The 22,686-nt window shown below is 40.0% G+C and overlaps 1 protein-coding gene across 2 annotated transcripts in view; it reads right to left on the bottom strand.

Annotated features, from left to right (window-relative positions):
- RASEF (RAS and EF-hand domain containing) overlaps positions 1-16,507 on the bottom strand; it is a 33,939-nt gene extending 17,432 nt beyond the window's left edge. For both annotated transcript variants that reach the window (XM_039567678.1, XM_039567679.1), the window contains exons 1-6: positions 16,055-16,507; positions 5,773-5,919; positions 4,874-4,964; positions 1,699-1,794; positions 639-716; positions 38-153 (exon numbers count right to left, since the gene is read on the bottom strand). In XM_039567678.1, the coding sequence (XP_039423612.1) occupies positions 38-153; positions 639-716; positions 1,699-1,794; positions 4,874-4,964; positions 5,773-5,919; positions 16,055-16,425 (899 nt within the window). In that variant the 5' untranslated portion in view covers positions 16,426-16,507. The remainder of the gene's footprint in view (positions 1-37; positions 154-638; positions 717-1,698; positions 1,795-4,873; positions 4,965-5,772; positions 5,920-16,054) is intronic.
- Between the last annotated feature and the right edge of the window lie 6,179 nt (positions 16,508-22,686).

Here is a 22,686-nt window from a genome sequence, read left to right as displayed (position 1 = left end):
TCCCTGGTGAAAATATTATCATGTAGAAGTAACTTACCTCTCAGTGTTCAAAGACTGATCTGCATACTCGCTTTTCAAGGTATCTAATTCACTCTGTAGAAAAGCTATATTTGTCTGCGCTTCTAAAAGATCTTTCTTAAGTCTCTGATTTTCCTTCAAAAAAGGAAGATATTAGATGTTAGCTGTCATAGCCACCTCCACAAAATGTTGATGTATTATAATAGTAGAATAAAAAACATCGAAGTTAAATAAAAATGAAACACTATAAAATTTTGGCATAGAGGGGCAAAGAAAATGAAAGAACACTAAGTCAACAGAGAAGTCAGCAAATCAACATGCAAGAACCTCTCAGTTTTTATTTTTCCATTCAGTTACACAAAAAGGGGGCTATATCATCTCCAGCTATTTCTAAATGTCCCACATAGAATACGTATACATTTAAACAGGTATTTTTTCAACTTAAAATATCCTCATACACTTACCAACAACTTTAAAATAGCTTACCAGTACTAAATATAAAAAATAAACCAAAAAAAACCAACAAAAACCAAAACCCGAATTCCCACAACTATAACAATCTGTATTGCAGACACTAAAACTGAGGCTAAATTAATATATTAATGATAATAATCCCTTACCAACAACATATCATGTATTCTTTTTTTCAGTTCAACTACATCTTCCCTGTGATTGACATATTTGGATTGCTCCTCCAGCTTGAAGGATAAAAAAAATGCACAATTAATGTATTAGATTGCTCTGATTCAATAATAAAAAACTTATGGAAATCACAATAAATAACCCTTTTACAGCTAGTAAAGGTTTTAAAACAAAGATTTTTTCCAAATGTCCTAGTAGACAGCATTATTTCAAAAATCACTTGCTTTTTAAGAAATGAATAAGCATTTTGCACTCTTTAGGTATAAAATATTCATCACTAGTTACACAGAAGCCAGTTATTATGACATAAACAGGTGTATCCCCACTGTAAAAACTTTAAAAAAAAATTTGAAAAATTATTACTACCTCAGATATGTAGTATTTGTACAAGAAGCTCTCATGTTTCTTGTGAGAAATTTCCATTTCTACAAATGCTCTTTTAAGTGCAATTAAAAACAAAAAACCAAAATAATATCCAAAACCAAAAAATTGCTCACTATAATTCTGGTAAAACTAACAGCAAAAACCAATGTCAAAATTAAACCCAAATTACAAAAATATCCCAAAACATCATTCATATCTGAGATTTCAGTTTACCTTACCAATCAAATTAAAAGATCAGATTGCATTTGGGTTCTAAAAGGTACTATACTACTGTAAATTACTATATCTGGTTTGCCAATTGCATCTTTATCTATAAATTGCAAATACTTGGTGGCAATATATTGGACTATTTCTAATGGATCAAAGACAAGTCTAGGTAACTGCTATCTTAATAACCTGATGGACCTAGAAGTTGTTAAGGCACAGAACTAAGGTAATAGCTGCTCCCTTTCCTAAGCATTTCAATAAATTAGACAGCATGAATACAAAAGCACAGAACGACAACACAAAGTAAAAACTACCTGCAGTTGCCATTTACTAATACACATTAAATTAGAAACCTACAACTACGATTATCCATCTTGAAGGAGGCATTTCATAAGGTCAAAACCTCTTAAAACACTTTAAAAAACTCACCAGACTTCACTCACTTACCTTTTTAAGTTTTTTTATTGTCACCTGAAGATCCCCAACTTCAGCATCATACTGGCGCTTCAGCTCATTTAGGGCTTCTTCAGCTTTTTGCTTCTCCTGCAATATTTTTAATCACATTAGAAGCTGAGACAGGTTTCAAATGCTAATTAAAAAGTAATTCATCGGTTTGTAAAGTACATACTTTCCCCTTAGACAAATGTGTCTTTCCATTCTGTCCCTTCCTTAAGATCCACAGATTCTAATTCTGTTATTGCAGTCCACTTATAAAACACCCATAGAAATAAAATGGTGACATGGAAGCAAAGATATGGGTCCATCCACTGTTTTTTATTCATGATTCCTGTGCTTAACATTCTCAATGTCACTTACTTTTCTACTTCTGTTTTCCTTTTAAGTTTTTTTGCTTGCAAGTGTTGGAATGTTAGAGGCCCATGTCAGTAAAAGGCAAGCAGATGATAGCACCTCTAGTTTCAAATGGTACTGTCCTGGGTACAGAGAGAAGGGGGTGGATTCACTGCTGTCTATTCAATACCACCCACATCACCAATGGGAGGGGGGCAGGGAGTCTCAGCAAGAAAAATGCCACAGATGGAAAGGGAAGCAGTGCTATCTTTTGCCAGGGCACATGGCAGTGTGTGCTAGACTGGAGTCAGGACTGAACAGCAGCTGGGCACAAGGACAGAGCTACTGTTGCAGCCGCTGTCCCACAGCTGCTGCCACCACCACAGAGAGAGAGCCCCTGCACCTGCACTGTTGGCATCACCACGGCCCCAGAAAGAAGGAGTCTGCACTGGTACTGCCACCACCACTACAGTCAGCATCTTGGCAGCACAACTCCTTATTCACACAAACTATCTTTCCAGGCTTTGGGTTGTCCCTGTTTTCCATTATTTCAGGTCCAGGGAGGAGGTTGAGCTGTGGGAGCTTCCAGATATGCTGTCCCTGTTTTCCTCAGTGTCGAATGGGGAGATGCATCAGGATGGTCACCATTTTGCCTGTGTTTAGAGATTGCACCAAGTACTGCCCACAGGTATATTCAGTGGTGAATGCCCTTTTGTGGGTAAAACTCTCTTTCCCTTGAATACCCCTTGTATCAAAGGGGGTATTCCCTTGTGTACCCTTAAATATCAAACCAAGTACAGTATTTTGAAATTTATTTTAATCAAACAGACAGATTTTGGAAAGAGGCTACACAAACCACAATGAGAAGAATAGTGTGTGCGGAGTACTATAGATTGGTATGTGTTTCATTCACTCCAGTCACTCCCCAAGGACTTCAGTTTCACAATGCAAGAAATCAGAATGCAGCAGTGACAAGCTGTGCCAATGAGGCAGGTTGAGTTTTCACATGGAAGGCGCAGGCATGGACTTTGCTTAGAATTCAGAATTAGAACTTCCTGTAGGTGATGCTGACATTCATGTGTTAAAAAATAATCCAAGTAATCAATTTAAGCTGGATTCTCCTACATAGACTCCTAAGTATTGTTTGGTAACTATTTGCTTCCCTTGAAGAAACAAAATACAGGATAGGCTCATGCAGAGGCACGTGTCCCGGTGGCATGAGTGAGATCACTCTAACAATAGCCTTGATTACAGGCCTTAAGATTAACGTCTTAGTACATTCCCACAAAGTAAATAACTTAACATTTACTCTCAGGGCGTTTTAGTAGGTGTGGCATGTGGAGCTAGGAGCTACAAGGAACACTGGAGAGTGAAAATGAAAAAAGCCTTTTGAGAAACAACAGCCCATATTTCATACCTACAGCTAGATGCAAACAGCGATTGAGAATACAGACGATGTAGATAATCCATAGAAGATGGATTTTTGCATAATGCTAGTACATGACTGTAGATGTTCTCAAAGGAAGCAAACGCACATATCCCAGTCATCTTTTTAAAGCAGTCAAGAAGATTATTCAGGGCTTTTTTCAGTGATTTATCCTTTTTTAAGAACAGTAATTTTTCAGAGAAAATGTATTTGTTTTCTAAACATTAACTACTCAGTTTCTCTGGAAATAAAAATTTATGTCTACTGAGAGCTGCATTACCACTAGTTAAACATATTATAACTTTTTTTTTTTTTTTTAGGAGTGATATCTTTAACATTTTCATGCCATTGTATTTTTTCTAGGAACACAATAGGCTTTTATAGTGTGGTAGGACTGTTTTCTCTTGTATAGGAAAGGACGCTATTTGAAGCATATCTATCAAAATACCATTTACCTTCACATATCAAATACTGTGAACTACTTAAAATCAGCAAGTTGGCAGACAGCACTTTGTTGCTTCTGGTCTTCAAATACTCTGATGAAAGTAGCCATAGCAAATATATATATCTGTTCAGTATATTGTGTGTCCTACCGAGCAACAATTATGCCCATAGTATATGTTTAAATTAATGCATTTCTTATGTCCACATTAGAACACTTTCACAAACTGTTATTCTTATGCCCATATAAAGTTCCGCTTATCTTAAATGAATGTAGTAACAACTCAAAATGAAGCAGGCAGATGGTCTCGCTCCTTTGAATTATGCAGTCACATGTGGCTCTAATATATCTTTCCCTGGGTAAGGGAAGAGGAATTTTACACTTTTTATTATAGACTGCAGGTGGGTTGAAAAAGCTAAAATTAAGCAGATCAAAACAGAATTTCCCATCAAGTTTGGGAGGCCCAGGCCCTCACACATTGTTACCACAGTTACCCTCTCTTAAGTCTATAACTCTCTAAAATGTAGTTGCAGGAGAACAGAGGGAAAAAAAGAGAATTACCGCAGGAAGATATATAAAGCAGGACCAAATAATCCAAGCATTAAATTCTACATAAATTCATTTACTAGGAGAACTAGATTCCATACTTTTGTGCTGAAATATCATTTTCTCCAACCTGTTTCCAATATTGGTCTCAGAAGTGGTCTCTTCTTGGCCAGTATGTTCCCACAAAAGGGGAAAGACTTTTTTTTCTTGGGTTTATTATACCTAAGCAGATATTCTTCTTTGGGGAAGCATTAAGATCGTTCATTTCTTATCTCATGGATAGCTTTTTGTCATCCAGGCCCTGCCTACAGCAGCTTTGATTCAGCGCATCAGGATCAAAAACACAGCTGGCCATCAATCCTGCTTAAGACCACTGAGAGTTTGGTGATTATGAAATTCTGTAAATATAAAATACTCACTTCCTTTTTAACTTTATGCTCTGCAGCCTGTATCCGTAGTTCCATCTCTTCCTCTAGCTCACTGAGTTGAACTGCTGCTTTGTCCTGAGCTCTAAAATTTAAAAGAAAATATTCTCTCAGGAACTGCCCTCTGACTTGAAAGAAACACTGTGTGAAACACATCTGTCTGCCTCAACTGAAACAAATTATACAGACAGACATAGAAACAGTTTAACATTGCCCAGACCTTGAAACTGGTGCGGCTGGGAACCTAAATCCCAAATTATTTTTAAGATACTGGCAAACTAGATTTTAAATAATAGCTGCAAGCTGATGATTAGCATGAAATACATCACATCTGCATTTTTAAAATTGGCAGATGTGATATGTAAAAAAGGCACAAAGATAAAAAGTGCCTCTCATTATCCTATGAAGAGACTTCAAAAGCAACTTGCATCACCCACACATGAGATCTCTGTCCTGAGCTAATCTGTTTGCTTTTGGCAGTAATGATGTGAGACTGTAACATCTGCCAAGTCGTTAAAACAGGTAAATACACTCCTTGAAGCTCACAAAGCAAAAATACAGTTTCTAAAATGAAAGCATAAGGGACATGTACGACAAAACTCAAAGGTCCAGTCAAGGAAGAGGAGTCAAAATGCTTTAAGCATTTAACCTAACAACAGAGTCTGCAAAAATTTGATCCAGAATTACTCAAAAGTATGAACGGGTAATCATTTGCGTGCTGCTATATGTGCTTATGCACTAGTGTGTGCATACAAACTAACTTTGAACTCAGTTTCTGGAAATACTTTGCATGGCATATTTTGACATTAACTCTCACGAGTTTAATCAAATGAAGCACGAGAAGAGCAAAAAAAGAAACTGCAGAACTGAACTAGAAACACCATTCACAATACCTTTTTACCGCTATGGCCAAAGTTTCCATCTCTGTGCTTTGAAGTTTGATCTCTTGGATGAAGTTCTTAATGACATGTTCATATGGCTGGATTAATCTTGGTTCTGCTATGTGTATGTTTTGATACAGAACACTGACCTGCTCTTGTCTGAAAAAGAGAGATATGCACATTTTAATGCACTTACTTGGAACAATATTATATTACAAGTTTGAAAAACTTACTACAAATTAAGATATTCCCCTCTTTGCCTATTTTTAAAATTTAGCAAGCTAGATATGGGCTTTGAACACTCAGTACAGTATGTCTAAATTATTTTATATTTACCATTTCCACTTCTCTGTTTTAATACAGCTACTGCAAAAAATTTTTGCTTAATTATATATTTTTTTACTTCTATTCATAGTGTAGTGAAGAGAATGCCACTGGAGTAACCCACAATGTGTATCAAGTTTCTTGGTTGCTCTAACGTTAATCATAATCTGTGAAGAAGCGTAAGATTTCAGGAGGTTGCATAAGAATTGAAAATGGGTATGAATGCTTACTACCTAAGTTAAAATGGAAAGAGGGTAGAGGAAGGTAGGCTGCAGGCAAAATAAGAATACAGCTCTCCAGTTTCAGACAAATTATTCTGGTCTGTAGCCAAATAAAACTGTCATTTTAAGAAGTTAATTCTGTATATTACTCTCACGTGAAAAATGACAGATATATCTCATAAAGAAGAAAGAAAACATTTCTGTAGATACTGTAGTTGTTAAAAGCTCTCCTGAAATTCCTATTGAAAAGCTGCCTCAATGCTGGAATAGTAAATTCTGATTTCCATTTAATCTGGACTCATTTACATAGATTGCATACTGTTCTAATTGTCAGAGCAAAGAATCTTTACAAGATAAAAAGAATAGCATTATTATGAAGTCTACTACATAAATAGCACTGATTTCTTTTCATGCAACAAGTATGTCATGTAAACCTTTGTTTTACATGCTAGGTTCCAACTCCTGGATTACATTAGGCAATATGCCTAAAAATTACAGAAAATATTCTGTAACAGTATTTAGCAGTCCTAAGGAAAAGTGAATGTGATTGACATAGACTAAATGCTAGAACATGAACAGGTATTCAAGAACTTAAAAATTGAATGGAAAAGAAGGAAGAAGATCAAATCTAGAAAGGTAGAGGAGGCAGGCCAGTAATAAGGAAACAGACATTATCAGAAGCAGAAACACAACCAAAAATAATGTTTTGCAAGTTCAAGTCTAACACCATATCTAACAACACAAATACATGCCCTCTTTTTGTTGCTAATGAAAGTCTGAACTCTGATTAAACAATCCTCCTTGTTAGACAGCTGAAGTTCTCCTATCTTCAGTGGAGTAGTGCTATTAAATACCTTCACCATATCAGCAATAGTGTATATTCTCTTCACTTTTTCCCACTTGAAGCAATTCCACAGCTTTGATTATCAACACTGCAGCACTCTGCTTCTTGTATGTGATTTCTCCTCTGAAGGTCTAACTTACTTTATTAGAACAGAACTAAAACTGTTACTATAGCTCAAATTCCCATTTTAAACAATTTAACTGTTTCAGGACACTGTAAAACCTGTTCCCAGCTGAAATGCTGACATTCATTTTGAGATACAGAAATATAAGACCAGCACGAAGAGATAAAGCTTTACTAATGCCTGAGAAATTTCTGTGTACAAACACGTTTCTGTCTCGCAAAGAATTTCCTTTACAAAGGCTAATGCTTACCTGTATTTAGTAAGTTAAATATCTTCCCATGTATTCACACAATTTCTTTTTCAAAATGTATTTTAAACAGAGTAATGTCGAGGTTCACAAACAGTAACAATAACGAACAGATTTATCTGATCACCATAAGCTACGAACTATGTATAAATAATGTAACATTAAAGAACTCCTCAAATGTATATTTATTCAATTAATGATTTGCCTTTAAAAAAATGTTAAGGACATTCCCAGAATGCACCTGGAGGCCTGTAGTCAGTGGCATCCTCCAGGGATCAATACTGGGACCAGTGTTGTTCAGCTTGTTTATCAATGACCTGGAGGAAGGGATAGGATGCACCCTCAGCAAGTTTGCTGGTGGCACTAAACTGGGGGAGTGGCTGATCCACCTGAAGGTTCTGCTGCCATTCCATGGAACCCTGATAGGCTGGAGAGTTGGGCAGAGAGAAACTTAATGAGTTCAACACGGGCAGGTGTCGGGTCCTGCACCTGGGGAGGAACAGCCCCAAGTGCCAGCACAGGCCGGGTGTTGCTCCTACAGAGCAGCTCTGTGGAGAAGGACCTGGGACTCTTGGTGGATCACAAGCTGTCCATGAGCTGGCAGTGCCCTTGTGGCCAGGAGGGCCAATGTCATCCTGGGGTGCATTGGGAAGAGTGTGGCCAGAAAGTTGAGGGAGTTGTGCCTCTATTTGGCCCTGCTGAGGCCGTACATGGAGCTCTGGGGTCTTCAGTACGAGAAAGACAAGGAGCTACTGGAGAGGGTCCCAAGGATGATTTGGGGTCAGGAGCATCCCTCTTATGAGGATGCCTGGGCCTGTTTGAAGAGAAGCCTGAGAGGAGATATCAATATCTCAAAGGCAGGTGCCAAGAGGATGGTGCCAGACTCTTTTCAGTGGTGCCCATCAACAGAACAAGAAGCAATGGCCATAAACTAAAACACAGGAAGTTCCACCTCAACATGAGGAAAAGTCTCTTTACATTGAGTATGGCAGAGCACTGGAACAGGCTGCCTAAGGATGTTGAGGAGTCTCCTTCTCTGAAGATATTCAAAACACACCTGGCCAGATTCCTATGTAACCTGCTCTAGCTGACCCTGTCTTGGCAGGGAGGTTGGACGGGATGATCTCCAGAGGTTCCTTCCAACCACAACTATTCTGTGATTCTTTTCAAAGTATATACAAACTTGAGATCAGTTGGTTAGATCATGATGCTAACACCAGGTTGTGGGTCCAATCCCTGTATGGATCATTCACTTGAGAGTTGGCCTTGACCATTCTTGTTGGTCCCTTCCAACTCAGAATATTCTGTGATCCAGAAATACACATACATGAATTGAAGCTAGAAATCAGTATGTCTGTGATGCTGAGCCTCTGCTGCACAGCTAAGCCTGCTTTAGCATGCAGTAGTCAGAAACTCAAAGTAGTTACAGTGAGGTCTTATTCTCCCTCTGGCATTAAAAAAACTTTTATATTTCATATTCCTTCTTAGCCCAATGACCAGCTACCACACAGCTGGATTCAAAATATCTCAGTGGCACAGTTTTAGGAAGCAGTACTTAAGCTTAAGGTGTCAAACAATATCCATACAACCATAATCATGCAGGATTCTGGAAAGGGCCTGGAAAGATCACAACTGGTCACTGAAATTCTCAGTGATACTTATGTAAGTGCATCTACAGCAATGATGCAGGATGTCTTGATTAAAAAGTAGATTCACAACTACTACATCAACAAAAAAACAAAACAAAAAACCAACCAAGCAAGCAAAAAAAAAAAACAAGAAAAACCACCAAAACAACAACAAAAAAGCCCAGACGAGAAATCCAAGTCATGCAACAAAATTGGAAGGATTACGCAATCACTTATGCTTTCAGAAAGAAGTAATACACTTTCATGAACTGGAAAGACTGTCAGTGATTTAGTCACTCCAAGTACCCATGAATCCATGATGAAGTAGCAGCAGTTATGTGCACTCTGTAGCAACATGCAGTAAGTATTTGAAGATTATTTGTTCCAAATTGCCATTTTTGTATTTTTAATCATTCCTCTGTTTTCACATGCTTTGGTGAATATCAGTGACACGGCTGCAGCAGGACAGATAAGCTGTAATGAATATTGCCCAATTTGTTTGTTTGTCCTCACTTCCTCTTGAATACATGCCATTTCTTCCTGCAAATTCATTACTTATTCAAAATTAATTATCAAAGAAGATTTTACAAATGGATTTCACCAAGGTGACTTAAACTCTAAATAGGCTGTCCTTTTGCTGGACAAGATGTTTCAGCAAAATTCATCTCAAATGCTTGCACTTCCCCTTCAAAACTGGTTTTCCTTGAAATCCTAAATTCACTTTTCAGTGTATTTAGCTGCACACCTTTAAGTGCCACACTCACACAACTGCAGACATTCACAAATATTAATGCACAGAAAGAGCATTTTTTAATATGTGGTATGAAAGTCTGTCACTTTGTTCATCTGGCACTATGGTTACACTACCCATCGTGCACACACTTATTTCTGTTGCTTCTGCAAAGTACAAACACAAAACACTAGTACCCACAAAAAGTATAGCATTGTGGCCAAGTACTGCTTTGGCTTTACCTTACCTCATCTCAAAAGTTTTATGGCATAAACCATCTGTAAAATTAGTACTTAGTAAGAGTAATTAGTCAATATTTGCACAGCTTCACATGAGTTAGCTTAAGCAAAGTTACAGTATTCACATGGTTTCAGAGAGTTCCTGCAAGAACTGCGTAAAGAAAATAAAACTTCTCTGAATATAATCCAAGTTCTAATATGATAGATTTAAAATACCATGGTTGAATACAACAGGAGCAGAAGGCAGGGGTGGGGGGGGGCAGAGGACCCACACCAAAAAACCCCACAACACTGATCTTGGAGATCACAGATATTTAGATTATATTGTGTCATAATTTCCTTTAATCCACACAGCGGTATTAATCCTTATCAATTCATAGCATTATTTCTGGTTTGCTGATTAGTGACCATTACAGTGACCATTTTCCTAATAATCCATACTCCAAATGCAGTTCAGAAGAAGATGATGGAATTTTTCAACAAATAATTTTTCAACTCTGGAGTTGCTCAGTATCTTCTTATATGTTCTCCCTATGTAGTCACCAGAAAGACTATGCTATGTTACACAGGCCCCTCAGTCTGACCCTAGGGGTGGTATTTGGTATTAGAACACTATTTTAATTACTTCTTTCCACTGTAGGTCAGCTTGTCAAACTGCTCTGATCACTTGTAGCAGTTCTGTTCTGGTATGGACATGAAGAGATGAAGCGTAAGGTAGTCTGAGCCAGGAAGGTCTGAGCTGGGTGGTCAGAGCAAAACAAAGCTCAAGCATTATGCATCTGATGATTGTCCTTACACTGAAGACCAACAGCTTGTGTGTGCCTCCAAGAGATCAAGAAGTACCTTTTTCTGAAAAGCAGACACACTGGATGTGCTACCATATCAGTAAGCAGAAAAGAACAACCAAATCTGATACAGATTGGAAACGATCTAATTTTGTCACAGCTGACTGCCTCACACTTCCTCCTAGATTGACTGCCTTAAGGAAAAACAGATTACACAGAATTTTAGCAGAGTGTAAAATTCAAAGTATTTGTCAACTTGAAGCACTATGTGTTTTTTTAATACTACCTTTTCTTTTTCTGTATCTACCACTTCAGAAACAGGATGCATTAAAAGAAGATGATCAAATCTGTAACCCCCAGATGACACAGCCTAGCCAAGGTCTGATTCCCAGAGAAAAAGTTTTTAATGTTTCCAAAGCATGAATGCTGTTCCCTTAGTGGTGTGATTTAGAGCCAGTGGAGACACAGTGGAAAAGACTGTGGGACGGGCAAGGAAAGATGAAGTCTGTGGAAAAGGAGAATGCCTCAAAGGCATTATGGCAAATGATCACATAATGATACCAGGAAAAATATCAGGAGAATGAATGCTACAGTGCTTAAGTGGCACAGATACTGTTTTGATTAAAGCAAAAATCAGAAAGATAGCTCAGAAAGGCTTCTAGCTCACAGAAAGACATCCATTACATTCACAGCAGAGCGTATCTCTCAAACTCCTGTCATGAGATGTATCAAAAGACAAGACAACATTCTTACAGAAGAGATCCCCTCTCCAGCACTGTGGCAAAAAAGGACACAGCATTCGTTTTTCCTCAGGATTTGCCTTTTTTCCCTCTCCAGGGAACATGCTTCAACTTCCAAGGAAACCTCCCCAGTTCTGACACCATGGCTCATCATCTCATGGAAGTAAACACAAATTGCTGACGGAAGTTAATACTGTGCTCTATATTGACTTTGGCAAAAATCCATCCTGGTTCATGACAGCAAGAACATGACATGTTTTGGATGGGTTTTTTATGCAGCAGAGCCTCTCTTCTTTGCTGTAGTACAGCAGTATATCCCATGAGCACCACCCGTCTTCACAGTTTAAGTAGCTCATGTAAAGAACAGCATGCTTTTCTCATTTTATCACATCCCCCAGACCCACATTTTCTATACAGCTCCATGAGATGACTGGGGGCACACCGTTATCATAATCACATTAGGAGACTTTGGAATTGTGTGATGCATAAAATCTCACAGTCAGGAAGCACTGAAATCAGAGTCTGATGAATAGTCAGCTTGGCTGGAAGTACCAGGCACAAAAATAAAAGAGACCCAAAGACTAAAAAGCAAAGCAATGGAGCGTGAGACCTCTCAGAGGCAGCAGAATTTAACTCAAAATGGGGATACAAACTTTCTGCTTCAGATTCATCCACCCATTCATGATCTAATTAATTTAGTTCATTTTCCAATAAGATTATCCATTTTGCCAAATATTGCACAAAAGTTGCCTGGTAGGGCTCATTCTTTTTTGACAATCACAACAAGTCTTTGTGCTTTCTGACTGAAGTCTTTGACATTAAAATTTAAAAATGTGTTTTCCAGGAAGTTTTTTGCCTGTAATTTAGAGAGATAAGTAAGTGTCATAGCATTCATAAGTACGGTTTTTCTCTTGCAGTGTCAGAAGATGTCAGATCATTCTTTGCTCAAGCTGAGGAGTGGAAAAGGATTGCCACTAGGAGACATTCCCACATGCTTAAAAGGAACGTCTGTCTATTAGGAGCATGAAGGGAACCTTTCAGTCTTGCCCCTGAAATTCAAACTGAGATTGGCCACAACAAAGAATGCAACATCCAGTAACACAGCCAAGGGCTAAACCCTTCCAGTGTGGCACTGAAGCACTCACTGCCTGGAGCATCAAAAGGGTAAATTTCTTTGTTGTCCACTCCTGTACCATTGCAAATACTTCTCAGAGGAATAAACTAACGAACACGGCTGACTTCTCAATAAAACATATCTCCAGCTAGCAATTCACTATATATACATATAAACTAAAGGCCTTGCATGATTTTATATTTAATTACTCATTATTCCTGTTTAAATGTAACAATGCGGAAGGCTAGCTGCACTTTAAATGAAATGAAAAATCAAAAAAAGACAACCAAACAGACAAAAACAACAACAACAATAAAAACCCCTCTGTACAATTCCACTAAAGTCTGACTTCACACATTAAGTTATCAGCCTGGAAAGACTTTCCACCTTTTTTTTCCTAGAGGCCAATTGCCTACCAAGCACAAGTAAAGGCTAAGGCAAACAATACTTTGACTCACAGTAACCACCTTACCAAGAAATCTAACTGAATTTAGTCCAAAAAATTGATTCAGGTGAGGAGGAAAGGAGCAAGGCTGTAAAGAAAAACTCTTTAATGTTATTCTGCCTGTTTAACTGCAAACAATACAACCACAGCTTTGGCAGACTTGAATCTTTTAAAGTAATCTAAAAGGACTGTGCAACTGATACACCAAACTGCAGAGTTATGATCCATCCCATAATAAAATTACCTTTTTGTAAAATGAGTTAAATTCAAAATATGCTTATTGTAATACATGCTTATTTTAGTACCTGGCAGTAAATAATTTTGCATCAAATGCCTGCTACTACACTGAGGACTGGGTCAGAGTATAGATCTGTTACTGTTTCACACCTCATTTTGGAGGCTTATTTATGCTTTCAAAAGTTCAGTCACAGAAGCTGAACTTTCAGTTTCTGAAACGGAGACAGAACCATGTGTATTGTGAAAATTTTCCCTTTGATTCCCATAGGAATCAAGCTAAGGCGTGACAGAGACCACAGGTGTTTACTGTGGCATTTTCTCCTGACTTCAACCCTGATTTTACCTCATTACCTCCATTTACTACACCTTGTTTCTCTCTGTATAAACCCCAATAGCATCACAGCACATGTCCCAGTGTCTTGCTAGTCTGTGGCCACAAGGCAGAGCATTTGGAGGAAGTGTACCCCAAAATGATCGAGATAAAAACCACAACTGAGATTTAAAAATACGGACCACCAGCTGCACTCATCCAGCTTTGAGGAGTTTCTCTTTTGTAATTACTTTTCTCACAGATGTCAATGTTAATGTTACAACAAATATATGAAGAGCAATAAAACACAACATAAGGACACACCGACTCTTTTATAGTACTGAAGATGCAGTTGTGTTCCAAGGTAGGTCTAGTTTTCAAAATACTGCCTTTTCCTGAATAAAATATGAAGTGACAAACAACTAAAACAAGTTAAATAATTTAAACAAAAATTTTTTTGAAGTCCAGCTTGCACTTTACTTGATTTTGTTATATTCTACTGCTTAAGACTCCTCAATCAATTACAATATATTCATTACTCATGCAAATGGTCCTAAGGATTTTAGTGGGACTACTCACATGAAAAAATCCTTACACATCTGTTTCAACAAAATAAGGTGTGGGCTACAAATGGAAAAAAGGTTGAGCTGTTAAGCAGACCTGCTTTTAGCACTTCAGGACAGGAGAGAGAAAAGACAAAGGGCGTACTGTTCTTCAGCTGACACTGGCAGACACCTAATAAATAAGACAACTATGAAGGATGTTCAAATCTGAACCTAAATAGGAAACATTTACATCAAAATACTGCCCACCTGATAGTATTTAACCATCAAAACTTTTTCCAGTGTTTATGTAAAAGAATCATAACACAAATTACATTATGTCATGATGAATTTAGCAAAACTACCAGATGTGTCTGCAGAGTGCAGCAAATTAAAGCTGTTCCCCTTCCTATTATCCTTTTAGACAATCAGTTAGACTGTACTGAAACTGCTGCTGCAAACAGTAACCAAGATACTGAAACAGAACTATTACCAAGAGGAGACAGAAGCTTTCACAAGTTACCACTGCTCACGAGTCAGATTTTTTTTCAGCTCCTACTGAGTTTCTGACTTCAGGTTATTAACTGTGTCTGCAGGCTTTCAAACAGTCTTTTGTTCTTGTTCTCTTTCTGTAGAAAGCAAGTGTCTAACAAGGAAAGCACCATGAACAAATTAAGGAAGACCTGTATGAAGCTACTCATTTGTCTGAAATGGGGCACTCCAATAATACTAAACAGTATTAATCCAAAAAGAAAAGAACAATTGACTCCAGATTAAGTAACTGAAAATTTCTCTGAAGAAGCATTCCACCTCATTATCCAAACACATTTTTATATGCAGCTGGAACCAAATTATTGGTATTGGTAGGAATTTAAGGAGCGCTATATAGAGACAACATAGAGATCTATTCATGTATATGACTTTTTTTAACTCTCTTGACTAGCTGCCAAGTCCTGAAACTCAGATTACTTGTCTTCCATCATAAATTACAATTTTAAAACGCAGCAGAATCACACTGTACTTTTTACGGCCAACATTTTCATATTAATTTTGAGCACCTCAGCCTTCAGGCAGACTATTTCGAGTAACCAAAATGTGCCTCTGTAGACTGAAACCAGCCCCGTACTGGCAGACCCGTGGTAAACGGGTTTAATCTCAAACCAAGCTACCATCAGGTGTCTTCACTTCACTGAGACCGAGGACAAAGACTCTCACAAAACTTCTGAGCTCATCAGACCGAGGGCCGTATTTACCAACACCGTTAACGTGAACCCAACGTTGTTGGTCAGCCTTTACCAGGAAAAGGTCGACAGGGGTGGAAGAAAAATGCTGGCGGCTGCTCGGGGAATAGCTCGGGGAGAAAGTTACTGGGGAGCCGGCAGAACTTTGCATGCCGTGCGTTCTAGCAGGCTGACTTTCCCACGTGGGTCGCTGGCAGAGCAGAGCAGATGAAGCCAGGAGCGGCTGCACGCTGGAAGAACAGCGTTAGAAACCACCCCAGCCGGGAAGCAGGTGTGCGGAGGGCTCCCTACACCTGCAGGAGCGCGGGGCGAGGGGTCAGGCTACACGGGCGATCCCCAGCTGGGATTGCATCAGCGGCAGCAGCTCCGCCAGGAGGGCCGCTCCCGCCCCGCAGGACGGCAGGGCCGGTTCGGCGGCGGCGGGGCCGCGCTGCCCAGGGGAAAGCTCAGCCCCACCAACCCCGGGGCCGCGCACCCGCTCCCACGGCCGGGGTGGGACGGAGCAGGCGGGTCTGGACCTTACCTCGGGATGTACCTCGCCTCGTCCCCGAGCCGCACCTCGAAGTCCTTCCAGGGTTGTTCCAGCCCCGCGGAGACCCACGCCGCTGGCGCCTCCGCCTCCTCCATGTCCTCGCCCCCCGGCTCGCCGCCGCCGCCGGGTTGCCGCCGCGTGGCGCCGCGGAAGCCACGGGCGAACTCCGGGAAGGTGATAGCCCCGTCGCGGTCGCTGTCGAGGCGCTGGAAGATGGCCTCGGCCTCGGCCGGCCGCACCCGCAGCTCGGCACAGAGAGCAGCGAAGTCTTCCCGCTCGATGCGGCCCGAGCCGCTGGCGTCGCACGCCAGGAAGAGGGCTCGCAAGCGGGACAGCTCGTCCCCCACCGCCTCGGGATCCATCGGCCAGCGCCGGTGGAACGGAGACCGCGGACGGAATGGGATGGAACGGGGTGGGCGGCTGCCCTACCTGCGGCTCAGCGGGGCGGGCCGGGTCCTGCTCCGCCCCGGCTCCCCGCGGGGCCGGGCACGGCCGGGAGGCGGACCGCAGGTGGCGGCCCCTGGCCGGGGCAGGTCCCGGCCCGGGCTGCCGGCGCCCCCGGGACAGAGCAGGGCGGGTACCGAGCCGGCAGGGCCCCCGCTGCCTCACGGAGGTGCAGGGGCACAGGGTTCCCCTCTGGCCCAGCATGTTGCGAACGCACAGGTAACTATATGCAGCACCGTAGGGTAAAAAACATGTCTCACCCCCTGCAGCACTCAAATGTGAATCCCTGCGGTCACCATAAGGTGTTAAACTTAATTTCCGTTTTCCAACACGATAAAAATACTCCTCACGTTCATGGAAGACCCAGAACCCACATGATGACACAAAGTTTCAACAGATAAATTCTCACTGACACGAATAGTCTTGGAGTTATACCTTGTGGGTACGTGCTCACAGATGTCTCAACACCAGTGATTTAGAAATGTGGATTGTTAAAATACTATCTTAAACTGAAAATGCAAAAGCTGCATTCAAATCAATAAACCAAAGGAGACAGCTTATCAGTGCTTTGTGAAGAACTAGTGTCTTTCTTGACGGAAGTCAAGATGTCTTCCTTGTTGAAGTCAGACTCAAAACTCAGATTCTGTTTGAATCTAAGGGATATTTTTAAATCATTATTTATTTCCCTACACTTATTCTTGTTTATGTCTATCTGCAAATGTAAATTGTGTCATACCACAGTTGTGATAAAGAGAGTACAAATCTGACTGTCAAAACAGCATTTCCTTATTGACCAAAACATAGCCTAAGAATAAGTATGTGATCCAGCAAAGCACAAATAGTCCATCTGACCTCTCAAAGTAAATCACATACTGTAAATGGGAACTATAAAGTACTCCTCTGCCTAAGAGATGTGGAATGCCCTCACAGGAATTTTTTTTTTTTTTTTTTTTTTTTTTTTTTACAGCTTTTGATTTTTAACCCATTGGGATTAGACAGACAGCAAACAATCTTTCTCTAGACAATATAATGTTTTGTAAAATGTTGCCCACACTTTAAGGAAATACAGCTGTTAAGCAATTTGGAATATAAGTTTTAGCTTAAAAATATGAGATAACCAAAAGACTTAAATTTATTATTTTATACAGGTTTTTTGCTACGTTTCCACCACACAATTGTAAAACTACTAATAGCAGTAAAGTGGTATCATAATCTGTTTCTTAGTGTTTTAGTAAAACAGAATTCATTTAACAAAAGTATTCTTCCTGTTCCATGATCAGTCTTATCTAACCATCAAATTTTTATACCTAAAGTGTGTCTTGAAGCCTCTAAGGGGCTGATGAAGGGTTGTTCAGCCATGAAAAGAGACAAACTTATCTTGCTTATACAACTCCACTCTCTGTTCACAGGAGCTGGGACATTTGGTTTTCAGAGTGGACAAGCCCATGAGGTGAACTGGAACGGCCGAATGTGTCTGACTAGCCAGACAGGGAGTTCCCACTGAAGTCAATGTGCCCACCTTATTTGCTTTTATGGCTGCAGATTTATGAGTTGACATTGGTCAGTTATCCTTATCCTACCCACTCTTTTACGCACTCTTGTGTGTATCTTTAGTGGTAGTCACTACCTTGGGCTGCTAAGTAGAGGGCATAGACTTTGGACATGTAGTCCTTGTCAGGCTTTTTCTTTTTTTTTTTTTCCTGTTAGAGAAGTTTTGTCACACAAATCTCAGGCACTGGCATGAAGCACAGTGTATCATTTAGCACTGCCATGGCATAGGTATGTTCTGCAAAAGAGATCATGTTTGCAGTGTTGTGCGATACCACACAGCCCATGCTTGCTTGGCAGGCCATGGTTTAGTTGAATAGTTCTGACACAGCTGCACAAAGATAACAAAAACAAATGGTTTATTTGTTAAGACCAAAGAATGAGTGGTGAGACCAGGATTCCCAGCAATGGCAAAACAGTGCTTTCTTCTGAAATCATGTCCCTGTTCTTAGCACTATCTGCTCTTCAAATCCAGCTCTAAATTAAATAAATAAGCAAACACAAAGCACTGTTTTTGTGGCATAGTTGTTTTAAATTCATAAGAGAAGTTTTAAATTCATGCATAAGATACAGATATACCCTGCATGCAATTTTCCGTCTATTGTCTGTTTTGCTTCACTGTGCCATGACACTCACAAGCTAGCCCAAGCATCTGTTTCACTGAAGAGGCAGAAGAGAAAATTGAATCGTGCTCAAGAACTTTAAAGAGATCTACGGCAACAGATGAACAAGAAAGGATTCATTGTATCACTGTGTCACTACTGAAGTGTCCTATTGTACTGAATGGAAAAAAGGTGGATTTTCACATTGTTATAGAGTCAGAGATTAAATGTCACAGATTGGAAGAGACAAGTAAACCAGAAAAGGAAGGTGTGGCAACGCATTACATCAAGACCAAGAAGGAAAAGAGCAGAGGAGCTGAGCTGACCGGTGGGATAAGCTACAGAACCTTTGAACGCTATTTGAATTTATGTGGTCTCTGAAAGTAGCTATGCAGAACTATGCAGAAGCCCAAAAAAGCTGGAGTGCTGTGCTCCAGGCAGATTCCATGCCTGAAATAGCAGCCCTCTTCCCATCCCTCTCTATATATTGTCTTAAGAATCTTACATGCATATTAAAGGAAGATCTTTAACTTGGAATATCAAGCATTTAAAAGTTAGAACATAAACTGTAACAATTATTCACTGATATAGTTTTCATCATTATTTGTGGCCTTGGGCATTATCTACAATGTCATTCATACTATTCAGATCTTCTACTGAGGACAGAATACATCTTTTGGATAGTTCCTGCATACTTGAACTAAACTTCCCAGCATTACGTTGGCTGAGAAAGAAAATGGATCCCTCTGTGGCTGCAATAACTTTCTTATTCACCTTTTTCTGTTTGAAATTTGGACAATTTAAGCAATTTAGCACAAACTGTGCAATTTACTTGCAAAGCAGAGCATATGTAAAATAGAATCAACCAGTGGTATTGAAAACAGTTCATATTACACACAGGTTTCGTATTAGCCACAACACCATGAAAATTAATTACATAAATCTACTCAAATTTCTTCCCCCACTGACACAAACTTTGCTACCTCTACAAGCCACTATGCATCTCAAAGCCTCACAATTCTAGTGTGGCACTCCATCTCTCCCTTTTGCACCTGTAGCTGCCCATGACTTCTTCATCACCCCTACCATCAGGAAGGGAAGCACGGTGTGTGCAGGCTTGAGAAGGACAAGGGGAGAGGAGGGTGATGTGCAGAGCAGAGTCCAGGAGGTCTCCAGCAGATGGGTTCTTTCTCCCCACTCGTTTCCTTTCTCTGCCATTCTCATATGGTGTCTTCCTTTGCACTTTTTATTACTTAGATGGCATTTTCTTTTATTTGATGCATTAAACTATGCTTTGATGGCATTAAACTAGCTGTTTACCTGGTTCTATGCTGGCATGTACTTTGTGTGAAACCCACAGGATAGGTGCACGTATTAAATGCCAAGTCTGAATAGATCATACAGCATTTCTGCATGCTCTCATTCCCTCCTGCATAATTTTTAGTACTACTGAATATGAATCACCCTTACTCTCTGCAATTGAAAACTAAGGGTAATGTATTTGGTAACAGACATCATGTAGACTATATTTCTCAGACAGACTGCATCATTATGACCTCTTAAGGGGAAAAGGCATAGTCTATGTCTTTAAAAACTTTGTCCAGGAAATTAAAGAATATTTTGAAAGAATTACATTTTATGATTTGACTTTGTGAAAAAATGAGAAAAAAAGTGAAAATAAAAGTTCTTTTTATAAGAAGAGGTACATTTAAAAGCCAAAAATCTTCCTCAGGATACACAGATTTTTTTTTTGCTCTCCTAAAAATTTAGCAGTTCAGACAGTGAAGTTGTGAAACACCTTCATGGTATTATAACACTTTAACAAACTCCAGATCATTACTGAAATGTAAACCTTTCAGCTGAATCATCATCAGCCTGCAAAAGACAAAAGAGACCATTGATATTGAAATACCAAAGCACCCAAGGTGCTTTTGCAGAAATTATTAAATACTGGCAGTCTTTTTAAAAGCTTGTCTGTATGATCAACTGAATAGCTGGGGAGATGCTGAAATGACTGATAATGACTGCTGGGCCTAATTTAGACATGTTAGCTGTCACCCTCATGCTGATGTAATGATTACTCCAGCCCCCAAAATAACATTGAAAGACTGTTCTAAAGACATGTTATTACACTGCCAGTTCTCAAAATCTGTAATGCTTTTGACTAACATAAAGCAGCCAGCAATAAATACTTACAAATTTCATGTTTTAGAGGAAGCCTTCCTTGGTTTTGGTAGTCTACGTACTTTTTTCAATTCTAATAGTCAAAACTAAATCACATCTACTGATGAAACTTCTTTGTTCTTAAAGAAATGGACATCTCAAAATGCAATTCCCTATGTGCAAATCCTGTTAACAATGAGCACTGCTGAAGACAGAGGATAGAAGTGTCCTTTTCAGCAGAGAGATGAAGAGTGTTTGGTCAAACAGATATGCCTCCTTCCAGTTTGGATTAGCTTTGACCTTTTTCTGCAAAATGATGCCAAAGCTCCTTCAAAAACATAGCAAGGTCCAGGTTTCCTGCACAAACACAATGGTCACTGTTTCACCGTCTTCCTATCTCCCTTTCTTGCTGAATGTGTTGGAACATTTCCCCAGAAGCAGAGGAATCAAATTTAAATCACTGCCTTGCCTAACAGAAATTAAGGTTACCTTTCTTTTGCCTCATGCAATTGTCCTAACCACAACGATATTGGAGACAGTGATGGAATTGAGAAGCACACAGCTGCTCAGAGCCACTGTTCCAGCATCTGTGTTTTACAGTGCATTATATCTAGCCAAAAAGAGTCTTTGGTGAAGGTGCTGGAGGACAATTTTCTATATGCCAATGGATCACTGATACATCTTTTATTTCTCTCTGTCTCGTCCAAAAAAATCTTATATTATCTTCACAGATTCTGACTAAATGGTATCTATTCAATCACTTGAACAGCTGTAAGACAGTCTGAAAGATATTTGCTTACCTGGAGCAAGAAATACTTAAACCTGTTCAGACAGAGAAGAAGACCGTATTCATCTCAAATATTGTGTGTAATGCTCTTACCTTTAGGCTGCTCCATAAAAAAGACATACATATTCGGTACTTCTTCCTACTTTATCCTGGGCAAAAGTGGCTGCCACTGTTTTACTTTGTGAAACCTTCTGCAGGTTAGGCAAACTCTGTGTACTGTCAACAGTGTAGGGCTTAAAAGAATGAGGGAAAAATATGGATCTTGTGGATCCCAAGAGGGTTTTTTTGCTGCTGAGCTGCTCAGTGCCCACAGGGCCACTGGACATTCCTACAACTTCAGGTTTCTGGGCAATATTCCTGGGGAAAACATCACTGATCAATGCCCCTTTGACAGTAGTTTTGGATGGTGACAAGGTTTAACCCCAGCCAGCAGCCAATCCCCACACAGCTGCTTGCCCACTCCTCCACCACCAGGGTCAGGGAGAGAATTGGAAGGGTAAAAGTGAGAAAACCCATGGGTTGAGATAAAGACACTTTAATAGGGAAAGCAAAAGCCACACACACAGGCAAAGCAAAACAAGGAATTAATTCACTGCTTCCCATGGGCAGGCAGGTGTTCAGCCATCTCCAGGAGAGCAGAGCCCAATTACGTATCAGGTGACCTGGGAACATAAATGCCATCAATCCAAACACCCCTTCTTCTTCCTCCTTACACTTCATATATTGAGCATGATGTCACATGGTCTGGAAAATCCCTTTGGTCAGTTGGGGTCACCTGTCCTGGCTGTTTGGCCTCCCAAGCTCCCAGACACCCTCAACTTCCTCACCAGTGTGGCCATACGGAAAAGCAGAGAAGGCCTTGGCTCTGTGCAAGCCCTGCTCAGCAATAACAATTTCTGTTATCAACCCTGTTTTCAGCACAAATCCAAAACAGAACTACATGCTAGCCACTGTGAAGAAAATTAACTCTACCCCAGTCAAAATCAGATGGTTTCTCTCAGTCCCCTTGGCTGCAACTAATGATTCTGTAAGTGCCAGTTCCCAGACAAAGCCTCTGAAACTCAACTACCTACACTGTT

The sequence above is a fragment of the Corvus cornix genome, chromosome Z, assembly GCF_000738735.6.
Source record: "Corvus cornix cornix isolate S_Up_H32 chromosome Z, ASM73873v5, whole genome shotgun sequence".
Classification (NCBI taxonomy): Eukaryota; Metazoa; Chordata; class Aves; order Passeriformes; family Corvidae; genus Corvus; species Corvus cornix.
This window is presented reverse-complemented; position numbering and strand designations above follow the sequence as displayed.